The 21,865-nt window shown below is 38.2% G+C and overlaps 1 protein-coding gene across 3 annotated transcripts; it reads left to right on the top strand.

The window, feature by feature from the left end:
* Positions 1-1,711: 1,711 nt before the first annotated feature.
* On the top strand, positions 1,712-21,838 carry fancc (FA complementation group C). Of its 3 annotated transcripts, XM_079466880.1 has the most exons (16): positions 1,746-1,895; positions 1,974-2,076; positions 4,306-4,471; positions 6,592-6,679; positions 7,299-7,393; positions 10,420-10,527; positions 11,242-11,306; positions 11,511-11,675; positions 11,775-11,931; positions 14,446-14,501; positions 14,725-14,824; positions 15,522-15,597; positions 17,122-17,215; positions 17,419-17,593; positions 17,712-17,903; positions 19,206-21,838. In XM_079466880.1, the coding sequence occupies exons 3-16, from the start codon at positions 4,316-4,318 to the stop codon at positions 19,365-19,367; spliced, it is 1,689 nt and encodes a 562-aa protein (XP_079323006.1). In that variant the 5' UTR covers positions 1,746-1,895; positions 1,974-2,076; positions 4,306-4,315; the 3' UTR covers positions 19,368-21,838. The 3 variants fall into 3 exon arrangements, with proteins under 3 accessions (XP_079323005.1, XP_079323006.1, XP_079323007.1); XM_079466879.1 differs by having other exon boundaries at positions 1,712-2,076; XM_079466881.1 differs by lacking the exons at positions 1,746-1,895; positions 6,592-6,679; positions 7,299-7,393 and having other exon boundaries at positions 1,991-2,076.
* Positions 21,839-21,865: the final 27 nt, after the last annotated feature.

Here is a 21,865-nt window from a genome sequence, read left to right as displayed (position 1 = left end):
TGCAATTACAGCAAAACTACAGGAAAACTGATTTTAAATTTTAACTGATGCATTAAGGAAAAGGATGTCATTAATCCAAAATAAATTCCTGGGGCGATTGTGTAATTGTCAAACCCTTCACATACGCATTCCCACACGCATATGATTAAAATTAATTATTGCAAACAAACATTTGTTTTACTTGGTAGTGTGCATAGAGGTTTTCCTATGCAGCGTTTCCATTTGGTGAGTTAGCCAGAGGCACCACCCAAATACAAGAAAAACACACACACGCTTGTGTAGAAAACCACAGGGGTGTTGAGCTCTAATCTGGAGCCACAAGTCCACTTTAAACACATTCCCCAAGTTATAGCCTCTGCCTCTCCGACTGCTTTAAGAACACACCATCTTTCTTTACATCACCACATTACAACATACATGTAACATACCTGCACTACAGCAAAGTTACAATCTTATAGCTCTTTTGATCTCATGAACAGTCACATCTCCTTTCTGCTCCCATGAAATCTGGTACCATTACCTTTATATAAACAACCACTTCACGGTTTTATAATTCGTCTGTTCTACATCTGCTGGTGTGGCCTTGAGAAGCGCTATTCACCAAAGCCTGCTACACAGCCTGGGACAGCCATGGGTTAGTTTTCGGCTCCAGGGGGACAGCAGCACAGACCCCTGACTTCTTGAAGGCTGGTATGCGGCAGAGTCCAGATCCAGCTTTCTGCTGACCTCGAACAGCCTTGCCATTGTATGAGGCTCAGGGTATGTACCTCCCTGAAATAAATGACACTGAATGCATAACATCATTGAACTATGACGGATGTCTGGCAGCTTCTGCCATGGTGCATGGTGAATGTGGTGCTACTAAGAAAATTTGTTGGAAATGAAATGTGTTAGACTGTGCAACACAAGGTAAAACTGTGATTCAAGATATTTAGTCGTAGCAAAACAATACATCTCTATACATAGAAAATAATTCGAGAGAAAATGCAAAACTCGACCATTGAATTGAATATTTTTACATTTCTCATTTTTGCATAATGCTTATTTCTTATCAACTGTATCATACCTTCATACTGAATTGGTCTGTGTCCCACCTGAAGATTTATTTAAGATCCCATCTGACAGATCAGATTAGTCCTCAAAACATGTTTTTCATAAATTACGTTTAAAAACTGGAATGCATTTATCCTGTTTGTAAAAATGTCTGTAGGAGTAATGTGAGAATTTGATAAATAACACATACCAGTTTGCAGGCTGATTATTCTTATATCTAATCCCCTGATACAATATCCTGTAACAGTTTTTTAGTGCGTTTGTAGTCCTTTAAACAGTGCCACCTAACGGTCAAATGTAAAACTGCCCCCAGCTCTTCCTACATGCAGGAGTAGAGTAATGAAAGATCACATACAAATACAGTACATCCACATATTTGAGAGTAGAATAAAACGATTTATAACCATCTATATATCATGTATAGACGGCTATATAAGCTTGCATCATTATCCTAGCTGATGACGCAAACATAGAATGAGCAGAGAAAAAAACAAGCTTCCATATCGACTCACATGATTTCATAAAATGTTGCTTAATACTTATATAGACTAAGTGTGTGTGCTTTTGTTTATTATGTTTACATTAGGTTTCTTATAATAAAAACAACACGACACGGAACCGATTTAATTACCGTGGCACTGAATGTTCTCGAATACTATGAAGTAAAAACACGTGCGTGCCCACATATCTGCATCAAGCACTTCTATCTCAGTCCATGCCGAAGCTTCGCCCCGCCCATTTCACGGCGCGCAGCCAATAGCAGATGACAACATCCGGTTCAAGAATCTGAGAGGGAAGTTCAGAAAGATTTGTACAGCAGTTCATGCCGCGAAAACATTAAGGTTCAATTTAATAGTCGTTTATGACTTTAGCTTATTATATTCCGGAAGTATGACAAGAGGTGGACTTCTTCTTTTCAGAAGAATGGAGTCGTGAGAGTCGTTTGCTGTCAAACTAATCGGCGGAAATCTTTGCAGACTCGCCTTAACTGGTGGGCGCGCTTCAGCTTTCTGTCTGTTGAAGGTAACGTTAAAATTTGGGCTTAATTTCTTTCAGTTGTTTGGTTAAGTTTCTATACGAACGAATCCTACTTTGGTGAAAGGTTGGCTCATGAATATTAATTCGATGTTTGGCAAGAAGAGCCACCATTGACATGACGTCATTCATATTAACGACAGGACTTAGTCTGTCATCGAAATGAAATGCTGTCTGTGTACAAAACAAACCCTCATAACATAATATAAATACATCAATTGCGTTGTTAAGCAGGGTGTCTAATTCTCTAAATATTTCCTTTTTAGTTTTTTGTAACATTTGTTAACTCACACTAATTAAGTGATGTCCATCAGTGGTATATTGTATACTATGCGGGCTAATATTTGTTAACGCCGATGATGCGGTCATTTAGTTTATAATGACATTGGTTTGACTCCACAGTAAATTGTATTATGGATGTTTTGTACAGGTTTATGCCACTTCAATTTATTGACATGAAAAAAATTCACGAGGTGAAATATTGTTGTGAAATATGTGATGTCGACCCCTAGCGGACTTTCTTAAACACGCGGGCTAAACACAATTGGAGATTATGTATTAGTGGACCCCCGGGATGGACTTTGAGTCTGTGACTCTGGACGTTATAAAAAGTTTTCGTGATTTTTACTAGTTCATTATAAGAGTCTCTTCATTTTCTTTGATCTATGCGAGTTTGACAGACTGTTTACTGGAGTGCAATAACATGATGCGTGCCCCCTAGCTGAAAATGTCAAAACTATTAGAAGCACTGTAAAATAAACTTCCGTCACAACATCAATTGCTAAACCAGCTGTCTGACTCAAAACACTTCATGCCACCTTTTTGTCTTGTTTTCAACTTGGGCAAAACAAGGGCAACTTGTTTTCATCCGCTCTTGACTGACTGATGCTCATCAGACGCATAATTTGTGGTCACTTTTCTTTCGATTGGAACACGCTCAGGGCAGTGTTGGTACACGCCGATGTTGACACTCTCCGGTGCATAACATACCCCAAATCATTTTTTACATTTGCACAAAATCAGATAATGTTCTACCAGGATTCTGTTTTGGAAATTACACCCTTGGCTGTGGCAGTTTATTGGCCAGGCGGATATGTCCCCCAAAGGACTGGTGAAAGCTGTGCAGAGATGACAACTCAACAAGGAGCGTTTGTTCTTAGTTTGGTTTGATTGAAAAAGGGAAAGAAAGGCTTATTATATATTTATGTTGTCTCACCCAAGGGATTTTACCAGCAGGGGCGATGGCAAGACATTAAACAAGTCTGCTCTTACGAGCAGATCATAAAAACACTCCTTGTTGTGTTTTTCACAAACCTGTCATTAAGACTAAGAACAACAATTACCTCCAAACTTCTGCTCCTGCACACACAAGCTGTTCGAGGGCTTTCTCTACCCTGTTGTGTTCGCATTCGCAATGTGAGAATCTGGCCTCCCAGCAGGACATATATGTCGCCGTCAGTGGTTTCAACCTTTATTTGGTTATGTTTATTCGTCAAAAATATTTCAGCGCTTAGTAAAGAGGTTCCTAGGAGTTTAAGAGTGAAGTCTGGAAGATTTTATTGCACAACCTGGTCCCTCTTTTATATATTCTTCCTTTTAAAAGGGAAGGTTCATGAAATGATGGCAAATTAAGGACCCTTGGCCTTGATAGGTAACACATTTTCTCTCACCAGTTGCTGAATAAAACAGCATTTAGGTTGTATTCCAAATGCATCATTTTAATCTTACCCTATCAGTCTTTCTGGGATTTAGGCTCATGTTTTAGGACATTTTTCATAGCATCATGTGACTCCAAAACGGTTTGCCTTTTTTGGAACACAAGAGGTAAATTTGCTATTTTCCATATTATGAAATGAAAACTGGGAGTGGATAGCTGCAACATGTCAAAAAGCTACATGTTCTCACCATCTAACATGTAAAAAAGAATTCTGAGGTAAAACGGTTCTATATAATTTAATATGTATATATTATTAATATGTATATTTATATAATTAAATCGTGCTAGAGAGATTTCTTTTCCTTGTTCGTTTTTTCACAATTTTGGCTGCCTGTCACACCATAGAACACAGCTATGGTTTATTTGTCAACTACGCAATAAGTTTGGAACCATAAAGGGTAAATCTAGATTCTATTTGATAGCAGAAGGACAAGAAACGTGATAACACGATTTTATGCACCTGATTTAATGTTTAACAAGACGTTGATTTGTCTTTCCAGATTTCTGATAATGGCTGCTTTTTGCGAGACAGAAGTGCAGTTTTGGATGACCAAAGCAGTGAGCTGGGGTGAAAATACATCACAATCGACCCTTCTGGACACAAGCAGACACCTTAATGGTCTGAGAAGCTTTCTCCAGCAACTTCTGGAGGGGCTACAGCAAATGGTATGCAAAAAGACTTGATAAGTCTTAAATATATTTCTTTCATTGGATTCCACAATGAGATAATTTCCTTCTGCATAGCAATTTTCCTCATAATTCTACAACAGACTTGAAGTTTACACTTTACTAAGAGTTCCCCAAATTATATAAAAATAATCAAGGGCATAGTGCTATAATTTTGGCCTCTTATTTAGTGGCCCTAACAGAAGCTACACTGTGTATATGAAAGCGGGACATTGGCACAGCAGCTACAGTATGCTGATTTAGTGGGCTAATAGCCACCCAGAGACCGCTAACATTAACCTAACGTATCCCTGCATCAAGAGTTGTGAATTTGGATGAGGTAGCACGGTGTAGGGCAACTCTGTGAGATCCAGTGTTAAGAAAACTTCTGCCTCCCACCAGCTCTTCACACCTTGAAAGGAGCTCTTTATTCACCCTGCAACGGCCTTTCACACCAGCCGAACGCCTAACAACCCGTTAGCCGTGCTCAACGTGCTGCTTCAATGTCTGGTGTGTTGAAAAAGAAAATAAATCGCACAGTTGTATGACTTTCTCATGTCGGCTGTTACAATGGCAAGAAGCAATCATCCCCCGGCACTCAGGTGACGGAATTCAACAATGTGACGGGGTTGAGATTTCTTTATTGGCCCTAAAAAGTTTTCCCGGCAGAGCCTAGTAAAACCAAATGAATCTCACTATCAGCGCTCGGATGATTCAGTGCTCCATTCTCCCCTAGGGGATAAAAATGTCTCGTTTATATCAATTTCCCCGTTTGCATTCCATCACACTCCATATGGATTTCTCTTGCTCCTTGCTCCTGCTGGAAAGGGGAGGTTACGCTGTCCCGTAAACGTTTTTCTATCTAAGCCTGGCACAGTGGGTGCCCGCTGGCAGTCTGCCCGCTCTAGGGGAGGCTGAGGGATGCTGGTGTGTTTGAACACATTTGTTATTGCTGATTTGGAAATGTGTATACGATTTTCTACCTTAATCTCATTAGAAAACATCTCTAGGATGCTACAAACTATGAAAAAACTATGAAATGAATTCCATGTAAGGGGCCCCGCAGTTTATATAGATAGAAATCGCTCATTCTAAGGTAATAAAAAATAACACTTCATTATGTAAGGTCTTAATACACCCCTGAAGACATAGTTATGTATATTATATTCCATTTCTGTCAATAGATCCTCCAAAAAATTACACACGGCATAAGTTATTTTGTAATTAAATTAATATGTTAGGCTATATCACACCATATAAAATATAAACGTGGACTACAAATAATTAGTTTTTTTAGCGCTCCCTGTATTCATGTTGATGTAGCAATTATTTGGCTGTCAAAGGTTTTTCCTTGTGTGAAGCTTGACGTGTTAAAGTTCCATAAGAATCGTGTCATTTTTTTCATGCGTGTCCTAGAATGATTGAGCGTCCAACAATGTATGTGCCTTTGGAATGTAAAAACACCAGATCCTTTGAACGATTTCCAGTGTGTACAGTAAATTGGCAGGACACATCTTGAACTGATGCAGAAAGCTGCGATCCTCAACATGGCTTTGCATTAGCACGCTGGTTTTCATTAATTACGTAACTGACTTGAAAGAAATGATCAGTCACTTTCTCCGTCTGTCTGCGTGGGAATAGTTTTATGAAGGCCATGAAAACCGGTTGTTGGCTCAAACATTTCTGTTAGATATTATGATAGATTTTTGTCATATTAATTTGTTCATACAGTACATGTGATGTCACGGTGCACTTAAACTGTCATTATTACTTAAGAAAAAATGTAGTGTTGAGCGAGACTAATGAATTACACCAGAATCTGGTGTTAACACGGTTTAATTTGATGAGGAAAATACTGAGAAATATTGTTTTTGACATGTGAAAGTTTGCTCCTGCTGAGTTCCTCTCAACAACCATGAAGGACCTTCAAATCTTCCTTAATGTTCCAAGAACCAGTTGATACAAATGATCTATTGCATTGGATTTGATTTTGGAGGTGATATAACCAATAATTTACATTTAGCCAGCAATAGGAGTGAATGTCCTAAATTGAGTAGATGCTCCAGCACATCAATGATTCAGGTTTGTGAATAAATGTGTCTGTATTTACGGTAAAACAGAGCTCCACAAGCGAGGCAATGAGGACGTTTCCCTTCGTGGGCCAGTTCCTGGGAAGACTTTGCTGGAACCCATGTGTTATTGCGGATGGTAAATTTACGACTCTTCTACACTCGGGGGTGTGTTTCCCATTTGAAACCAAGAAATGTGTCTGCATGGGTCGGGTATTTACACTCATTTTCCAATGAACCCTGTAGAAGCCTGATGGGCATTTGCTCTTTTGCTTTATCTCTCCCTCTTTCACTTTTTCTCACTCTCTCTTTCTGATAGAGCACCACTTTTTGCTTTCCCATATCATTTTCAGATATTTACATGCAGTCTAAGTACAGTAGTTCATGCTGTACTTTTTCTCATAAGTAGGGTCCATATGTGTAAGACCGCTGCGTCTATTTAGCATTTTTGGAATTTAATATAATTCAGCCTTTTCTTTTATGAATTTCAGAATTTCTTGGCGTTTTGTGTCCACATCTTGCTTTAATGATAAATTGAATTTTTTTAAATAAATGTTTTTGTTTTATATCAAGCTTTATATTAGATTCTAGAGAAACTTAATGTTTCTATATATCAGCGTCAGAGCTAGATATACATCGTTGCTGGTTATAAATATAGGCATGCATGTTTATGGGTTCTCATTAGAAATAAACAATGTGGCCATTTTCACATCTTATTAATGGATTTTTGTCCTTTGGTCTTGTTTATGCATGCTCAGAGAGAAGCCAAAGACTCCTGCTGCGCTGTTTGAACTGTCTGTACAGTGCAGAGCCTCTGAACGCTGTCGAAAGGAAAGCTAACATGTGGATCAAGGTAAAACCAATGCAGTTTCACCTTCAATAGTTGTTTATCAGTGTTTGATTTTACGACAAAAGCTATCATGAAATTAGTATCGTTTTATTCAAAAACAATTTATTCAAATTCAAAATATATAGTTGATAAAAGTTTAGGTAGATTTTAACATTTGAGCACCCGGCTCTGATTTTGATTTAATGTCCCTAATAAAAAGATCTTTGCATATAACAGTTTTTGAGCTGTCAGAAGTATTAAAGAATTTTCCAGTGAACACTTTATATTTAAGGAGGAGTGTGAGTGTCAAAAAAAGCTAAAATAATTGCAGACTTTTACAGATTTCAAACAGATGGTTTACCATAATCTTTACTGAACACTTCACATTTTTGTCAGAAGTGTGCATTCGTTTGATAATTTTCATCTAATAAAACATAGCGCTAATTAAAGGAGGGCTTTTAAAGTCAACTTTTAATTAGCCAGATGTTTTTTTGACCTATATAAAGGGAAATAGTCAGAAGGAGGTGTGCGCTCACTGTCAGGTGCTGAGACACAGTGTTAAACCTTACATTATATATTTAGGATCCCTATTGTAGTGTGTGGGAAACTGAACAGAGCTAAGATTTGGAGATTGGGGCTATCTTTTTGTAATTAAATTCCAGATTATACACACAAGAGTGTTGAGGTAAGTGATAGAGAAGGTTTAGGAAGAGGAATATGATCTCTACAAGACTTCTAAAGCATTGTGTCATTGTGCTGAGAACTCTCTCTGTTATCTACGAGAATGACATTTACTATAGTGTTTTGACATCAATGTTTACTTTATGTAAACATTTCCCATAGACTAAGTCAAATCAGCAGTATTTGGATCATTAATGTTAAATGACAGGGAAGAACAAATAAAAACGTTTGCTTGCCTCCTGCAGTTTTTAGATGAGATCTCATTGTCACAAACTGAGCTCTGATTAGCTAAGTCTGCATTCAAAAGTTAATATTTCTTATTAAATTGACCCAAATCCAGGTTATTTTACCCAAACAACATCAATGTGTCTGCAATGTGTTATGTATCTGTAATGTGTGTGTGTCATTTGTTTCTATTTTTATTTCTCCCAAGCAAGTTTAGAAGAAAATTTGTCAGACAATAAGTTGATACTTAAAGGGATAGCTCAGCTTCAAAATGAAAATTCTGTTTTTATTTATCATCATTTTAAATCTCTATGACTATCTTTCTTCTGCAGACATTTTGAAAAAGGGTCCCTATTTCAAAACATCATCTTTTGTGTTTTGCAGAAGAAAGACAATCACAGGAGTAAATGATGACAGAATTTTAATTTTGAAGGTGAACTATTCCTTTAAGTGAAACACAACTGGAAACTTTGGAAAAACTTCTGGCATCAGTAAATTAATAAAACTAGATTCACTTAGCATACCATAAATGAGGCAGTATGAGTAAACAGTATAAGGCATATGGTATACATTTAGTTAAACTTTTTGACAATGCAGCAGATTATACCTTTTCTGGTTTCTGTTTTACAGTTCTGTCTGTCGTTTAGTTTTCCATTTTCGTGTAAACTAGTGCTAATAGGTTGTGCGTTTTTTTCATTAAGCTCAGCCTTGTTCTGAGTACTGTTTACTGTCAACATCAACATATGAAAGCTCACTCATCTGAGAAACCCTTCATGTCAGTCATCATGGGCTTTAATATGTTTTCTGATCGTGTATGACTCTAATTGACCCCCCAGAGCAGCGAAGGCAATGAAGGTCTGTGTTCCTTTAGTCACAGAGCATCAATATACAAACAGTCATGTCAATCAGAAAGCCAGTTTGGTCATGTTTAGAAGACATTATCTTTTTGTTTTCCTCTTGTGGGTGGTTTAGCTTTTCAGAAGAGACAAAGAGGAATATGGCCAGAGAGCCACCGACCGAAGTCTCATCTGTCATTAAAGTCGCTTAGTGCTAAATCTCCCATGATCCTTTGCTCTCAAGCGCCAGCTTGACTTGCTCTCTCCACATCAGAGAAACCAGGCCTTGTTTGATGGCCTCTCTGCTCCTGCGGGCCTCCTGGAGCTCTGGAAGCTGTTCTTAGGGAGACTTGTGTGGTCTTTTCAGTTACAGTCACTATACATTGTTACAAACAATAATGTTGTTTTATATTGTGTCATCTATTTACATTTAGTCATTTAGCAGACGCTTTTATCCAAAGCGACTTACAAAGAGTTCGGGGGGCAATAAGCAATATGTCATAATTGTTGTCAATATTAGTCACTTTGTTGTTTAATGTGTCTTAATAACAGTTTTTAGGTCAAACTGAAACATTGTATTTTAAAATCACATAGACGACATGCAAGAACTTATTTCTGATGCATGTATTTAGTATGAATATTAAAATATATTTTTGTTGTTTTTATTTAATTGAAACAGACTTGATCAAACCAGCACTTAAGAAAACATCTGATGTCTGTGAACGTTATTCACAATCGTTCTAGTTTGTTGATTCACTTGTAGGCACAGAGTTGTTTTCATTTAGCATTGGCATCCACATGGTTTAATACCATCCAAATTGCCACTTTGAAGAACAAAAAAATCATGATTGAAGATGCCATGCTTCTCCTCTGCATCTCAAGATGGATGAAAAAAAAAGAATAATGTATGAAGGCCTTTTTTCATTGGGTCGTTTTGTAGCCACAGCCCAGCTTACGGTTAAGTGTGATTTGCAGTGTGTTTTTGCAGTTCAGATGTTTGTTATTGAGTATCTTTTGGTCTGCGGAGAACACAGCATACTGTAAACCTAAAGAAACCACATGGCCCCACCACAAACAGCCATGTGTTTTGTCAAAGCTTTCAAAACAGACAAGCAATGCCATCCAATCCATTGTGCTTTTGTCTCTTTATTATTTTTCTTTTTATGCGTTGTAGAATGAGATTTATGATGAAAAAGCAATTGTAAAGGCATTGTCAAACAAAATGATAGCTATTGGGATTTGATGTTGTCATATTAAACAGTGTTTTTAAGCTGTCATCACATTGTTTTATGTCTCTGTTCTGGACAGAATCTGTTGTGTCATCTAATATCAGAAGAGGAGGGCAGTGCAGCTCATGCTACGGTGAAACATGCTGGAATAAGCCCTGAACGATACCACATGGACGCCCTTGAGAAGGTTGGAAATGTTAAAATGATGACATGGTTAGATTGATGCATGTACCTTTTACATGAGAAATCGCTCGGTGGTTAACAAAAAGTTTTTTCTTAAGTCAACAGTCCACTCAAAAATGAAGATTCTGTCTTTATTTAATCAGCCTCGGGTTTTTCCAAATCTGTATAACTGTCTTTGTCTTTGTTCTGAACATATTTTAAAGAATGGTTGTAACCAAACAGTTCTTGGTCACCATTGACCACTAACTCGAGTGTGAGTAAATTATGACAAAACTCTTCCTTTAAAGGGATAGCAAATCACAAAATGAAGATATTTTGAGAAATGTCAGTGGGCTCTACCAAAGTCAATGGGGATGAGGAGGGGGATGTTGTTATCAACATTTATCAAAATATCTTCTTTTGTGTTCTGCATAAGAAAGTCATACAGGTTTGGAACGATAAAAGGGATTTGTAAATTACAACAACCTGTTAACTCCGTTAAATCAACAACCTAGGGAAAGTTGTTTTATTTTACACGGAACAGTTATAATGTCAAACTGAAGAAAGGCATTAAAACATAAAAAATGCAAATGTTGAACTTGATTAATTAATCACATGCTTTAACACATTACCTTTGACTGCCCCACTAAATACCAGTGTACATTTTATTTGATCTTTAAATCTTGTTTTTGTTAGGTTCGGGACATTACTAATAGTTTCTTCCTGCCGTCACTTTCAGGTGGTTTCATTAATGACAGAGGAGGTCATTAAAAGCTGTGATGGTTCGCCAAACTCATCGGCAAGGTTTCCATAAACACTCCTTACTTTTATAAACCAATTTTTCTCCAGACTCTTTCAAGTGCCTATATCAACAGCTATTTGTCATAATGATAAATACGTGGGAATGGACATTTTATTACAGTTGTAAATCCTGTTGAGTGGTGTGATATTTAAACAAATTCTTTTTAGAAGCAATCCACTCTCGCAATCGTAATTGTTGTTTTGTAGGTGTTCAAATGGCAACATCCGCACCATGTCAACAGCGTGCATTCCCCTGGTCACGTGTGGTCAGGCGGCACCTCTCATCGGTGCTCTGTTAAAGCATTCAATAATCTGTGCTAGATCCTGTGTGGATGAAGAGTTCATTGAGGAAGTCAGTAAGGCTTCGCTCAGGTAAAAAACATCATCCCTTGATTTATGGTACGAACACTGAAGAGCACAATATGTACATTACAATTAGAATGAAGCGTTTTCTTATTCTCTCTCACACAGTAAAAGGCTTGTAATGGAGGAAGAAGCAGTGGTGGCCCTATATTGTCATAACCCCACCTGCCTGGAGGGGGCTGCATTGAGCTTATTGAAATCTGTATTGTCAGACCCTAAAACAATGTCACAGAGTCTGGACAAGTATGTAAATGAGTCATTACTGGTAAGCATGTTTTCTCATTAGCCTGCATGGAGTATACTATCAAGTTCTATCCTCCTTCTAACTCCTACATTTTTCATTGAAACCTTTGTTGTACATTTTATTATTGTACATGTGGCGAGCAAGACACGAGGTAGGCACTTTAAAGGGTGAACAAAGCCCCGGAGGGTGGTTTATTAACAACACCCGTGGGTTAAACAGAAACAAACTACTCCAAAATGGTGCCAGTGGGGAAATCCGGACCCGTGAGGGTGCGTAGTGGTGCGCTGTGTTGGTGATCTAGGTGTCTTCTTTTTTTAGTAGGTCTGTGGTTCTGCCGGTCGTCAGAGGCTGGACTCTTAAACAGAAAAGAGAGAGAAACAGGGTCAACGTCATACAGAATCTGGAGATGTAACCCATTGTCTCTCTCTCTCCGATTTTTATATCCTCTGTGAATTTTCCTGCATGTGCTGACGATCGGCAGGTGATGTCGTTGAGTGCCTCTGTATCCATGGCGACGTTGATTGGGAACCGGACAACTCGCCTCATACAATATAGTAGTACTTATAAAGGCTAACATGTTTATTAGTTTATAAAGTGTATGTTTAATTGTTTACTCTAATTTTGCATGTTATAATACTGATAAAATAAGTAGAATATTGTAAAAAAAAGGGGGGGGGGTTTAAAAGTCATTTCAAGGTGTTTTTAGGCTAGCTCCCTGCAAATTAAAATTGATACCATCGCATGATACACTGGCCCCATTTTGCGAACTTCCACAAACACTGTGATGCCATCCAGACCCGTGGTCTGTACACATCAGCGCTAAAACACATCTTTATACGACTGTTTCGAACTTAAAATCACTGGAACCAAGACCTTATTTACACGTTTGTCTAAACACGGGTGTCATTTCGCTGATCTCCATGGTTCACCCGTGACCTGTTTATCATCTCATTCTGAGCGGTACAGACAGCAAGAATGGGGCCCAAATGCAGCTGCGTTCAACCCTCATTTATTTGCCCTTGAGAGCAGATTGAACTCTACGGCACGTTTACGTTGCAGGAACAAGTTGTTTAAACCGCAATCAAAAAGGGGAAACCAGAAATTAGTTTCACATTTTTGTTTTCATCCACCTTCCTCAAAACTTCGATCCAATAACAATAAACAGCATCTTTCAGCATCCCAATGCCAGAAAGAGGATGTTTTGGCCGTGCTGTAATTGATCCTCCCTGAAGTGTTAGAAGAAGGTATGGAGGAGTGTTCAGAAAGCCCATCTGTTTTCACTAGGGACAAAAACTTCATAGAAAATAAGAACAGATGAATTTTTTCTGGACCTCTGCTTTTGACACGTGATGTAGATACAAGGTTTGATGAACTAATGAAATCAGAATAGCCGTTTTTAATCTATGGATATTGGCTTTGATGCTATCTGTATGTTGATATAATCTTGAACTAGAAGAAAATCAACATTTATTATTTTGGTAATAAATAAATCAACATTTATTACTATTACAGAATTGCATTTTAAATGTTAAATCTTATTTCTGAGAAAAATAAAGCATAAATATGGATGACTCATCCTGCACAACACATATTTTTATCCAATCAGATGCTTTCTAGAGTGATATTGTCCCTCCCCATTACCTCCTGGCACTGAAAATCAGATCTTCAGTTAGGAACAGTTAGAAAACTCATCAAAACAAAAAACAAACATGACAACATACAAATCTTGCGTCTGAAACCTGTGATAAATTTCAATTCAACAAATGCGGTCATACAGTTTATTTAATTGCTTTATCATTTAATGAGTTTGGCTGCTAGTTCTTCTCTACTATTCTTTCTCAGTCTTCTGTTTTTAAAACATCTCAATGTTTGTTGCTAAAATGCGTCTCTTTTTTTTATTGGAGCAGCAAATTGGCGGCTTTTGGCAAGCATCGACTAGCTGGGGGTACGGGAATATCTGAGATGCTTCGGGGTTTAGGGGCTGTTGAGAATTGTGTGTGTGTGTGTGAGTACAGACGGGAGATGAGGGTGTCTGGGTGGGGCAGACTTTTTACTGATCCCAAATGTAGGAAAGAATAATTACACTTCTCACTGTGGCACACACACACATGCCCAAACAGACACTGTCAGGATCAAAGACAGCAGGGGCACATGTGGGCTCTCTGTTGCACTGATGTTTTGGATCTGGGTGAACATTTTTATGGCATTCTTTGCACATATGAACTACAGGATTGGGCTTTGTATTAATGAAACCTATTCTATTAAAATATGACTGTAAGTTTAGATAATGCATCAGACGCACATGTACAGCTGCTTGGAAGTTTTTTAAACTTATTTTCACAAGAATTTGAAACAGATGATGATGCTTTGTAATAAAGCAGTGTGCATTTTGTTGTTTAAATGTGGGCATTGAATTCTGGGTGGAAGATCTGAGGGTGAACAGAGCCAACAAGTTCTTGATGCAACATTGACCTCTAATGGTTGAGTAATGAAATGACAGTCTGACTTTTATTAAGATAATGTTTTTATCCCCAGCCACAAGCATCGGCCCTTCACTGCCACATCTTCCTGACTGTCAATGAGATTTACAGGTGAATTTTGGCTTAGGTGTTTATCATGTATTTAGCCTGTAAAGGTTCAGCCCTCCCAATACCCTGCAGAGGATAGATGGATGTTTATACAGTATAAATCTTTATAATGTGTAGAGCAAAGCATTTATATTGGTGCATCCCTGATTAGTAAAGTAGTCTGTTTTATTTAAATGTGTATAGAAGTCAATATCATCTCAGGATCTCTGTTTGTGTGCACGCACAGGAATGTGTTGATGGAGATTGATGAGAACATTGCTGTGAGAGCCCTCATACAGGTTTATACAAACTGCTTCCTCCAGAGACTGACTGCTCTCCAACCACAGGTATAATCTCTCTCTCTCTCCTGGAGTGGTTTCACCTTTTTTCAGCTTTCTGATTGTGAAGGGGCTTAATTGTCTGAAATTATCTAAGGCACCAATGAAAAAAGAAATGAAAAATGGGCGAAGTGTGTAATATCTTCTCCACTAGTGGCACCAAACTGAACTGAGGAAATACAGTGCTTGTTTCTAAATATACAGACTCCTTGGAAGACTCCTTGGAAGACTCATTGGAAGACTTCTTGAAAGTTATCAAATAAAATGAAATTGCTGTATTTTTAAGACTTCTTGGAAGACTACTGGAAGACAAATAAAATAACTGTATTTTTAAGACTCCTTGGAAGATTCCTTGAAAGTTATGAAATAATTGTATTTTTAAGACTACTTCGAAGACTACTGGAAGACAAATAAACAGTTTTTAAGACTATATACTGTATACTACAGTATATACTTTTTGTTTCAGATAGAAACACAATAACTGATCAAATCTGCCGACTGGCACAGACTTTCTGCAACGATTCCTGACGGAAAATCTGTCTTGTTGTGTTTTGCCTTAACCTAACATAGAATAATTGTTTGACAAAATGTAAGGTTTTCATTTTACTCCAATGTTTGTGGTTAGGGCACTATTAAATTCAGGTAAAAATATATACATTGTCTTATATACATCTGAGATATCTTATATTATCTGTGTCATTTGTAGGATCGACTTCCACTCAGTGCCTTCTTTCCAACCTTGCCACCCAGTTTACTCTGCCCTTTATTGACTGCACCATCAGGTACAGTACCACCAACCACTATGTGTGTTAAATATAGCACATCTTAAATAAATAGATCATTAGCTAGCATGCAAACTAAAGTAATGGGGAGGCTACTTGTAAACTGTAGCTTAACTAAAGATTTAACTTTGTAGTTTAAGTTATGAGCTTCTTTTAGTTAGAAACCTGATTGCATTAAAATTATTTCTGATTTAATATGCTGCAAACAACGTTTGCATAAATAAAACTTGATTAGAGTGACAGCATTAGACTTGAACAGATGCTGCACTGTACACTAACACTAAAAAGAGACTTTCATTATGTCATCCTTTACTTTTTCATTTTTGGGTGAACTGTCCCTTTAAGTGATTAGTTCTGTATGTCGAGTTATGCTGCCATCACATGCATCAGAATTCTGGGGAATTCCACAAGTCAACTTTGATACCCCAACTTTGAAACACCAAGCCTCGTACATCCTAAGTTTCCATATCCTGACCTTATATGCCCTCCAGTTTTGGAGCACTCCCAAACAAACACAGCATTCCTCCTCCTTTAAGCCACCCACCCTGCCCGCTTCAATACATTCCTCCGATATGTATCTCTTGCCTCTGTCCCAAAGCCCCCAGGCCCTCTTCAGTGCCTCCTGAACTCCAGAGGATATCCTCACAATGCCTCCTATTCTGTAACCTATTCTATATCAGAAGAATAGCGGCAGACCTCAGGTGCCTCATGTGCCAGCAGTTCCTTTATGCGATGTTTGTTTGCATTGGTTCAATTGTCATTGTTAGTGAAATGACTGACGTGAAGAGAATCCGCTCTGAATGGCGACTTCTAAATGGAGGTGTGTTATATTTACCTCACTGGGCTAAAAATAGCCCACAATCCCTGACTGTGGTGGAATGACTTTAGTTAGGAGACGCTGAACAGAAGGCATTCCGTAAGAAACAATGTTAACAGTTTTATTCTAAACAAATAGCACAAAATATGCTTGTTAAATGCACAATATTACATTTTGCTCGTGTCAAGCATTTAGTCACATGTTGATTTTTCATATAGTTGATAAATATCATAAAAGGTGTTCAGGGTGTCCGCAGGGGTCTTGAAAAGTATTCAAAGTTGATAAATCATTTTAAATAGAAAATAAAGCCCTAATAAAGTATTAAAAAGTCTTAATTGACCTTTCCCAAGGTATTCATTGTTGTATTATCTTTTCATTGTGTATTTTTCCAATTGTATGCTAGAATTTGCCTAGCACATGCAGTTAAATGTTGTATTAATTCCAAAATTAATTATATGGGTTGCATTGATAATTAGTGATCACAAACAAATACTGTTTAGTTCTGCTATCTTGTAAAGTTAAGGTATCTCCGATGTAACCAGTTAAAATCTGAAGTGGCAATGAGGACTTAAAATGTATGGTAGAGTTTTTAAAAAGTATTCAATTTAACTCCATGATTATTGCATATACCCTGTTTTTTTATACTTGTGGATGAATAAACCTTAGGTATATCAGTTTCAGGAAAGTGTCTTATTTCACCCCTGCAGAGGTTCCCCGGACAGCCTGGTTGGATCATCTAAGCTGGATCAGAAGATCTCTTCAGCATATGGTGGAGAGCGAGGATGAGGACGGGGATGCGAGGTGAGCTTCTACTCCAGACCAATGCATTTACATTTACACTTTTATTGGAAACCTTCAAGGAATGCATTTACTAAGAATGTAATCCACAACCCACAATTGTTCCAACAAATAGGCTATAAAATATCCAAAATTTGTATACACAATACAGAATATACACAGTATTTTTTTTCATCAGCATATGCTTGGTGTGCATGTGTTTCCAGGATATATCATGCTGTGTTTGATGCTTGGTTTTTGCTGGTGCAGTGTGGGTTCTGGGTGGACACAGCTGCTGAGCTCCTCGTTTTGGCAGAGTCCGAGAACTTCGAAGCACTTGTCTGGCTGCTGACGTTTTTCCACCACCCCACCAACAGAGGGCACCAGAGGTCCCAGCAAACCGTAAGAGATCTAATTATGGAGCTGCAAGCCAGTCATCCTTACGTCACAGGTTAAAAACAGCAAAGTGAAGCAGACTGGAAAATTACTGATGGCTTCCTCCTCTTTGTTTCAATTTCAGGTGGTGGCAAAAGAAGCCTGGGTTCACATAAGGATGCTGTTTCATGCCCGTCCACCCCTTCCCAGACACCTTTGTACCGTGAAAGATCTCCTTTCCTCCAGCCTTTCCAGAAACCTCGTCTTGCATATGTTTTTAAACTTTGCAGTGTTTTCCCGAGGACCTGTTAGCATTACCAAAGAAATAATGGACAAGGTGAGGTCTCTACTGATTTGGTTTTATTAGCTAAAGATCGTCGCATTGTGAAATTAAAATGTACATCTTCAAATGCCAAGTGTTTGTTTATGCGATCTCTGTGGCCTGTTCGGAGTACAACTCAATTAAGCTGTCATCATCCCCGTTCTTGAGGAATGTGGACAGCAACAAAATAATAGGCTGCTGACTCTTTACGACACCTTTTTAAAATCAAAAGCGTTTCGATCCAACGCCACTGTACAACATCTGCTAAGGGTTTATAGACTTTCAACCACATTGTTGTGTAGCAAGGTTATTTTAGTTTACTTAAATTAAAACTTTGAAAGCATTTCTGTTCAATGAATTCAAATAAAACATTGGGGTAAAATTACCTTAGATAAACAGAAATAAGTTTAAGGTACCAAAATACCTTAATAAACAAAACTAAAGATCAAGATAAAAATGTCAAAATAAGAAATAAACAAATAAATAATCCAATTACAAACTATGGAACTAAATGTAACTAAAATTAACTAAAAAAAAGGTATTTTAAAATATTGATAAAACTAAATAAAATACATTTACATTTAGTCATTTAGCAGACGCTTTTATCCAAAGCGCCTTACAAAGAGTTCAGGGAAATATGCCAGATAAAGAGATGTATCACCTAAAAATGAAAATTCTGTCATTTACTCACCTTCGAGTTGTAAAAAAACTGTCTCCGTGTTCATCAGAACAAAGAAATGTATAAAGATATTTTTGGAAGAACGCTTATAACCAGACAGATTCCCCCCCCCATTGACAATGGAAAAATGACAATGGTAGTCAAAAGTGCCCCAAAACTGTTTGCTGTCCTACATTATCAAAAATGAAGAACAAAAACAGAACGAAGACTTTGTGTTACACTGTTATTAAGTGTTCCCTTAATTTTTTTGAGCAGTGCATATTATATCGCATTTCTGTCAATAGATCTTTAAAAAAAATGACACTGGACCTTTAAGACAGTAGGTTAGCTTTCAAAAACACACATCAGTTTTCTTTTATGCTCTGTCCTGTTGTCTTCCATTGCTTTAAAAGTGGGATCTTTTTATCAGACAATTTACATTCAGGTCAAGGCACGAATTGTTAATTTGTTGTAGTTATGTGTAAATGCTACTTAATTGATTTAATTTCATTCCTTTTTAAATGGTCATTTATAACAATTAATCCATTAAATCCATAATACATCTCAATAACACCTGTGATTCAGCGCGGACACGAGACATTGAGAAGCATATGTGAAGGCTGGTTACCCGACGGGTGTGTGTATTGTGCTGTTGGCAGGTGCTGATTGACGCTGGTGTGAAGCAGAGGGCACTGTGGATTCTCTCTGCAATAGACTGCAGATTAAACAGAACCGCCGTCTTACTGGAGGACAGAGTTCAGTCCAGGCTAAAGACGCTTCAGGAAACCCTTCTGGCACCCTGCGACGAGACCCTCCTGTAGAAACTCCCCGTTTCATGTGCTCAGTGAAACTATTTATTGGGAGAAGGATTCCTGGCGTGGCTCTGTCATACGTACCGAAACTCTAGATGGGACAACATGGCATTTATAAGCGAAGTCCAGCTGCTGTTTTATTTTAAAAGCGGTGGGTGTTCTCAGCTTAAGCTCGAGAGGGGCCTGCAGACTTGTCGGAGCGATCCGAGCCAAATAAAGGAATGCATACGTATATGTTTACATCTGTGTGTTTGGATGACATCAAAAATGTTTCAGATGTGACTTCTGTTGCCCGACTGCTCAGGTTTGTCTCGCTAGCACGCCGTTTGTCTTCGCTCAATGTCCTCCCACACACGCATTTGACGGGAGATCATGCCTCAATCCTTCTCACCACATGAATGCTCACATCTGTGTGTGTCTATTCCCAGAGAAAAGGGCCTCTTGAATAGTTTAGTCTCTGCATACTGTACTTTCTAGACTCCATCATCAGAAGTGGGTCTTAGTCTATTTCCTCTGTGCTTTTTCTATATCCCACCCATTCTTAAGCAGTTCATTACTCAAAACTGGGTCATACTGAATTTACTGCCTTACTGGAGCTGTAAGGCTTATCATTGTTTTCTTTCATTTGCAATGCCCTTTAGTCTGCTTATGGCGTCCGACCGAGGTTGTATCTCCTTATTGGTGCTGCTAGATCTTAGTGCTGCATTCGACACCATTGACACACAGTAGGCTCCTACATAGACTCGAAAATGATGTCGGTATTAAGGAAATAGCTTTGAAATGGCTTAGATCTTATTTATGCGACCGTTTTCAATATGTAGCAATAAACAATGAGGTATCACGCAAATCGCTAGTCCAGTATGGTGTACCACAGGGCTCAGTCTTAGGGCCTATGCTCTTCAAATTATACATGCTACCTCTAGGAGATATAATAAAGGGACACGGAGTAAGCTTTCACTGTTATGCTGATGATACCCAACTCTATATTTCCTCGAAGCCTCATGAAACACAGCAATTCCATCGAATAGTGGAATGCATAGTCGATAAAAAATTGCTACTCATCCACTTTTTTATATTACTGAACTCGGACAAAACTGAAGTGTTACTTATCGGACCGAAAACCGCCCTACGTAACAACCAAGAATACTGTTTAACTATTGACGGATCTTCCATAAAACCCTCATCTTCAGCTAAGAATATTGGCTTTATATTCTATAGTACACTGTCATTTGAGAACCAGGTCGCCAACACCTGTAAAATTGCGTTTTTCCATCTTAAAAATATATCTAAACTACGTCATATGCTGTCACCACCAGATGCAGAGAAGCTTATACATGCCTTTATGACATCAAGACTAGATTACTGTAATGCACTATTAGGTGGTTGCCCTGCAGGCCTATTACAAAAACTCCAACTGGTCCAAAATGCGACAGCTCGAGTTCTTACGCGTACAAAAAAGTATGAGCATATTAGCCCGGTTCTGTCAACCTTGAACTGGTTACCTATAAAATATCGCATAAACTTTAAAATCTTGCTTATTACCTATAAAGCCTTGCATGGTTTAGCTCCTCACTACTTGAGAGAACTTCTAACGTATTATAGTCCATCACGTGCACTACGCTCTCAGGTGTCAGGTCAGTTGGTAATACCTAGAATTTCAAAATCAGGCGGCAGATCCTTTTCCTATCTAGCGCCTAAACTTTGGAACAGTCTTCCCTGCACTGTCCGGGAGGCAGACACACTCTGTCAGTTTAAATCTTGACTAAAGACGCATCTTTTTAATCTTGCATACACTATCATAATATATATATTTCAAAGATCTAGGCTGCACTAGTTAGATCAACCGGAACCAGGGACACTTCCAATAACAACTGATGCATTTGTTGCATCAAAGAATGCAGTACAGTACTCTACTCTCAGCCAGTCTTGTCTCATTGTTCCAAGGTTACTAGAGCGGGCAGGATGCAGTCCAAGGTTACCGAAGCGGGCAGGGCACAATCCATTCCCAGACCTGACAAATGCTGGATGAAGGACGTGGCGACTACAAAACTTCAGTCACTATTAGATTATTAATGATAATTTTAAATCTAACTTTTTTTATTTTGCCTTGTTGTGCACACACTGTCGAGCTTGTGCAGGGGCAGCAGTTTTTGCCAGAGGGGAACTGGAATCCCCTGGTTAGGCCTGGTTTCCCTCTGAGGTTTTTTTTCTCCTCCAATGGAGTTTTGGGTTCCACGCCACCGTTTGCATACTGTTTTGCACTGGCCGGGGGGGCTGCTAGAATTTGATAGTCTTATTTAATTAACACTGCATATAGGAATTTATTGTGTGTCATATTTGACCTGTGTTTTGACTTCCATAACCTTTTATGTTTTACTTATAGTCAATGTTTTCTTGTACAGCTGCCTTGTAACAATGAAAATTGTAAAAAGCGCTATATTAATAAAGCTGACTTGACTTGACTTAAGTGCCATGAAATTAAAACAGCTGAATGTTATTTATTGGTA

The sequence above is a fragment of the Barbatula barbatula genome (assembly GCF_947034865.1).
Source record: "Barbatula barbatula genome assembly, chromosome: 11".
NCBI classification, from domain to species: domain Eukaryota; kingdom Metazoa; phylum Chordata; class Actinopteri; order Cypriniformes; family Nemacheilidae; genus Barbatula; species Barbatula barbatula.
Note: the sequence above shows the minus strand (reverse complement) of the source record. Positions and strands in the feature narration are given on the sequence as shown.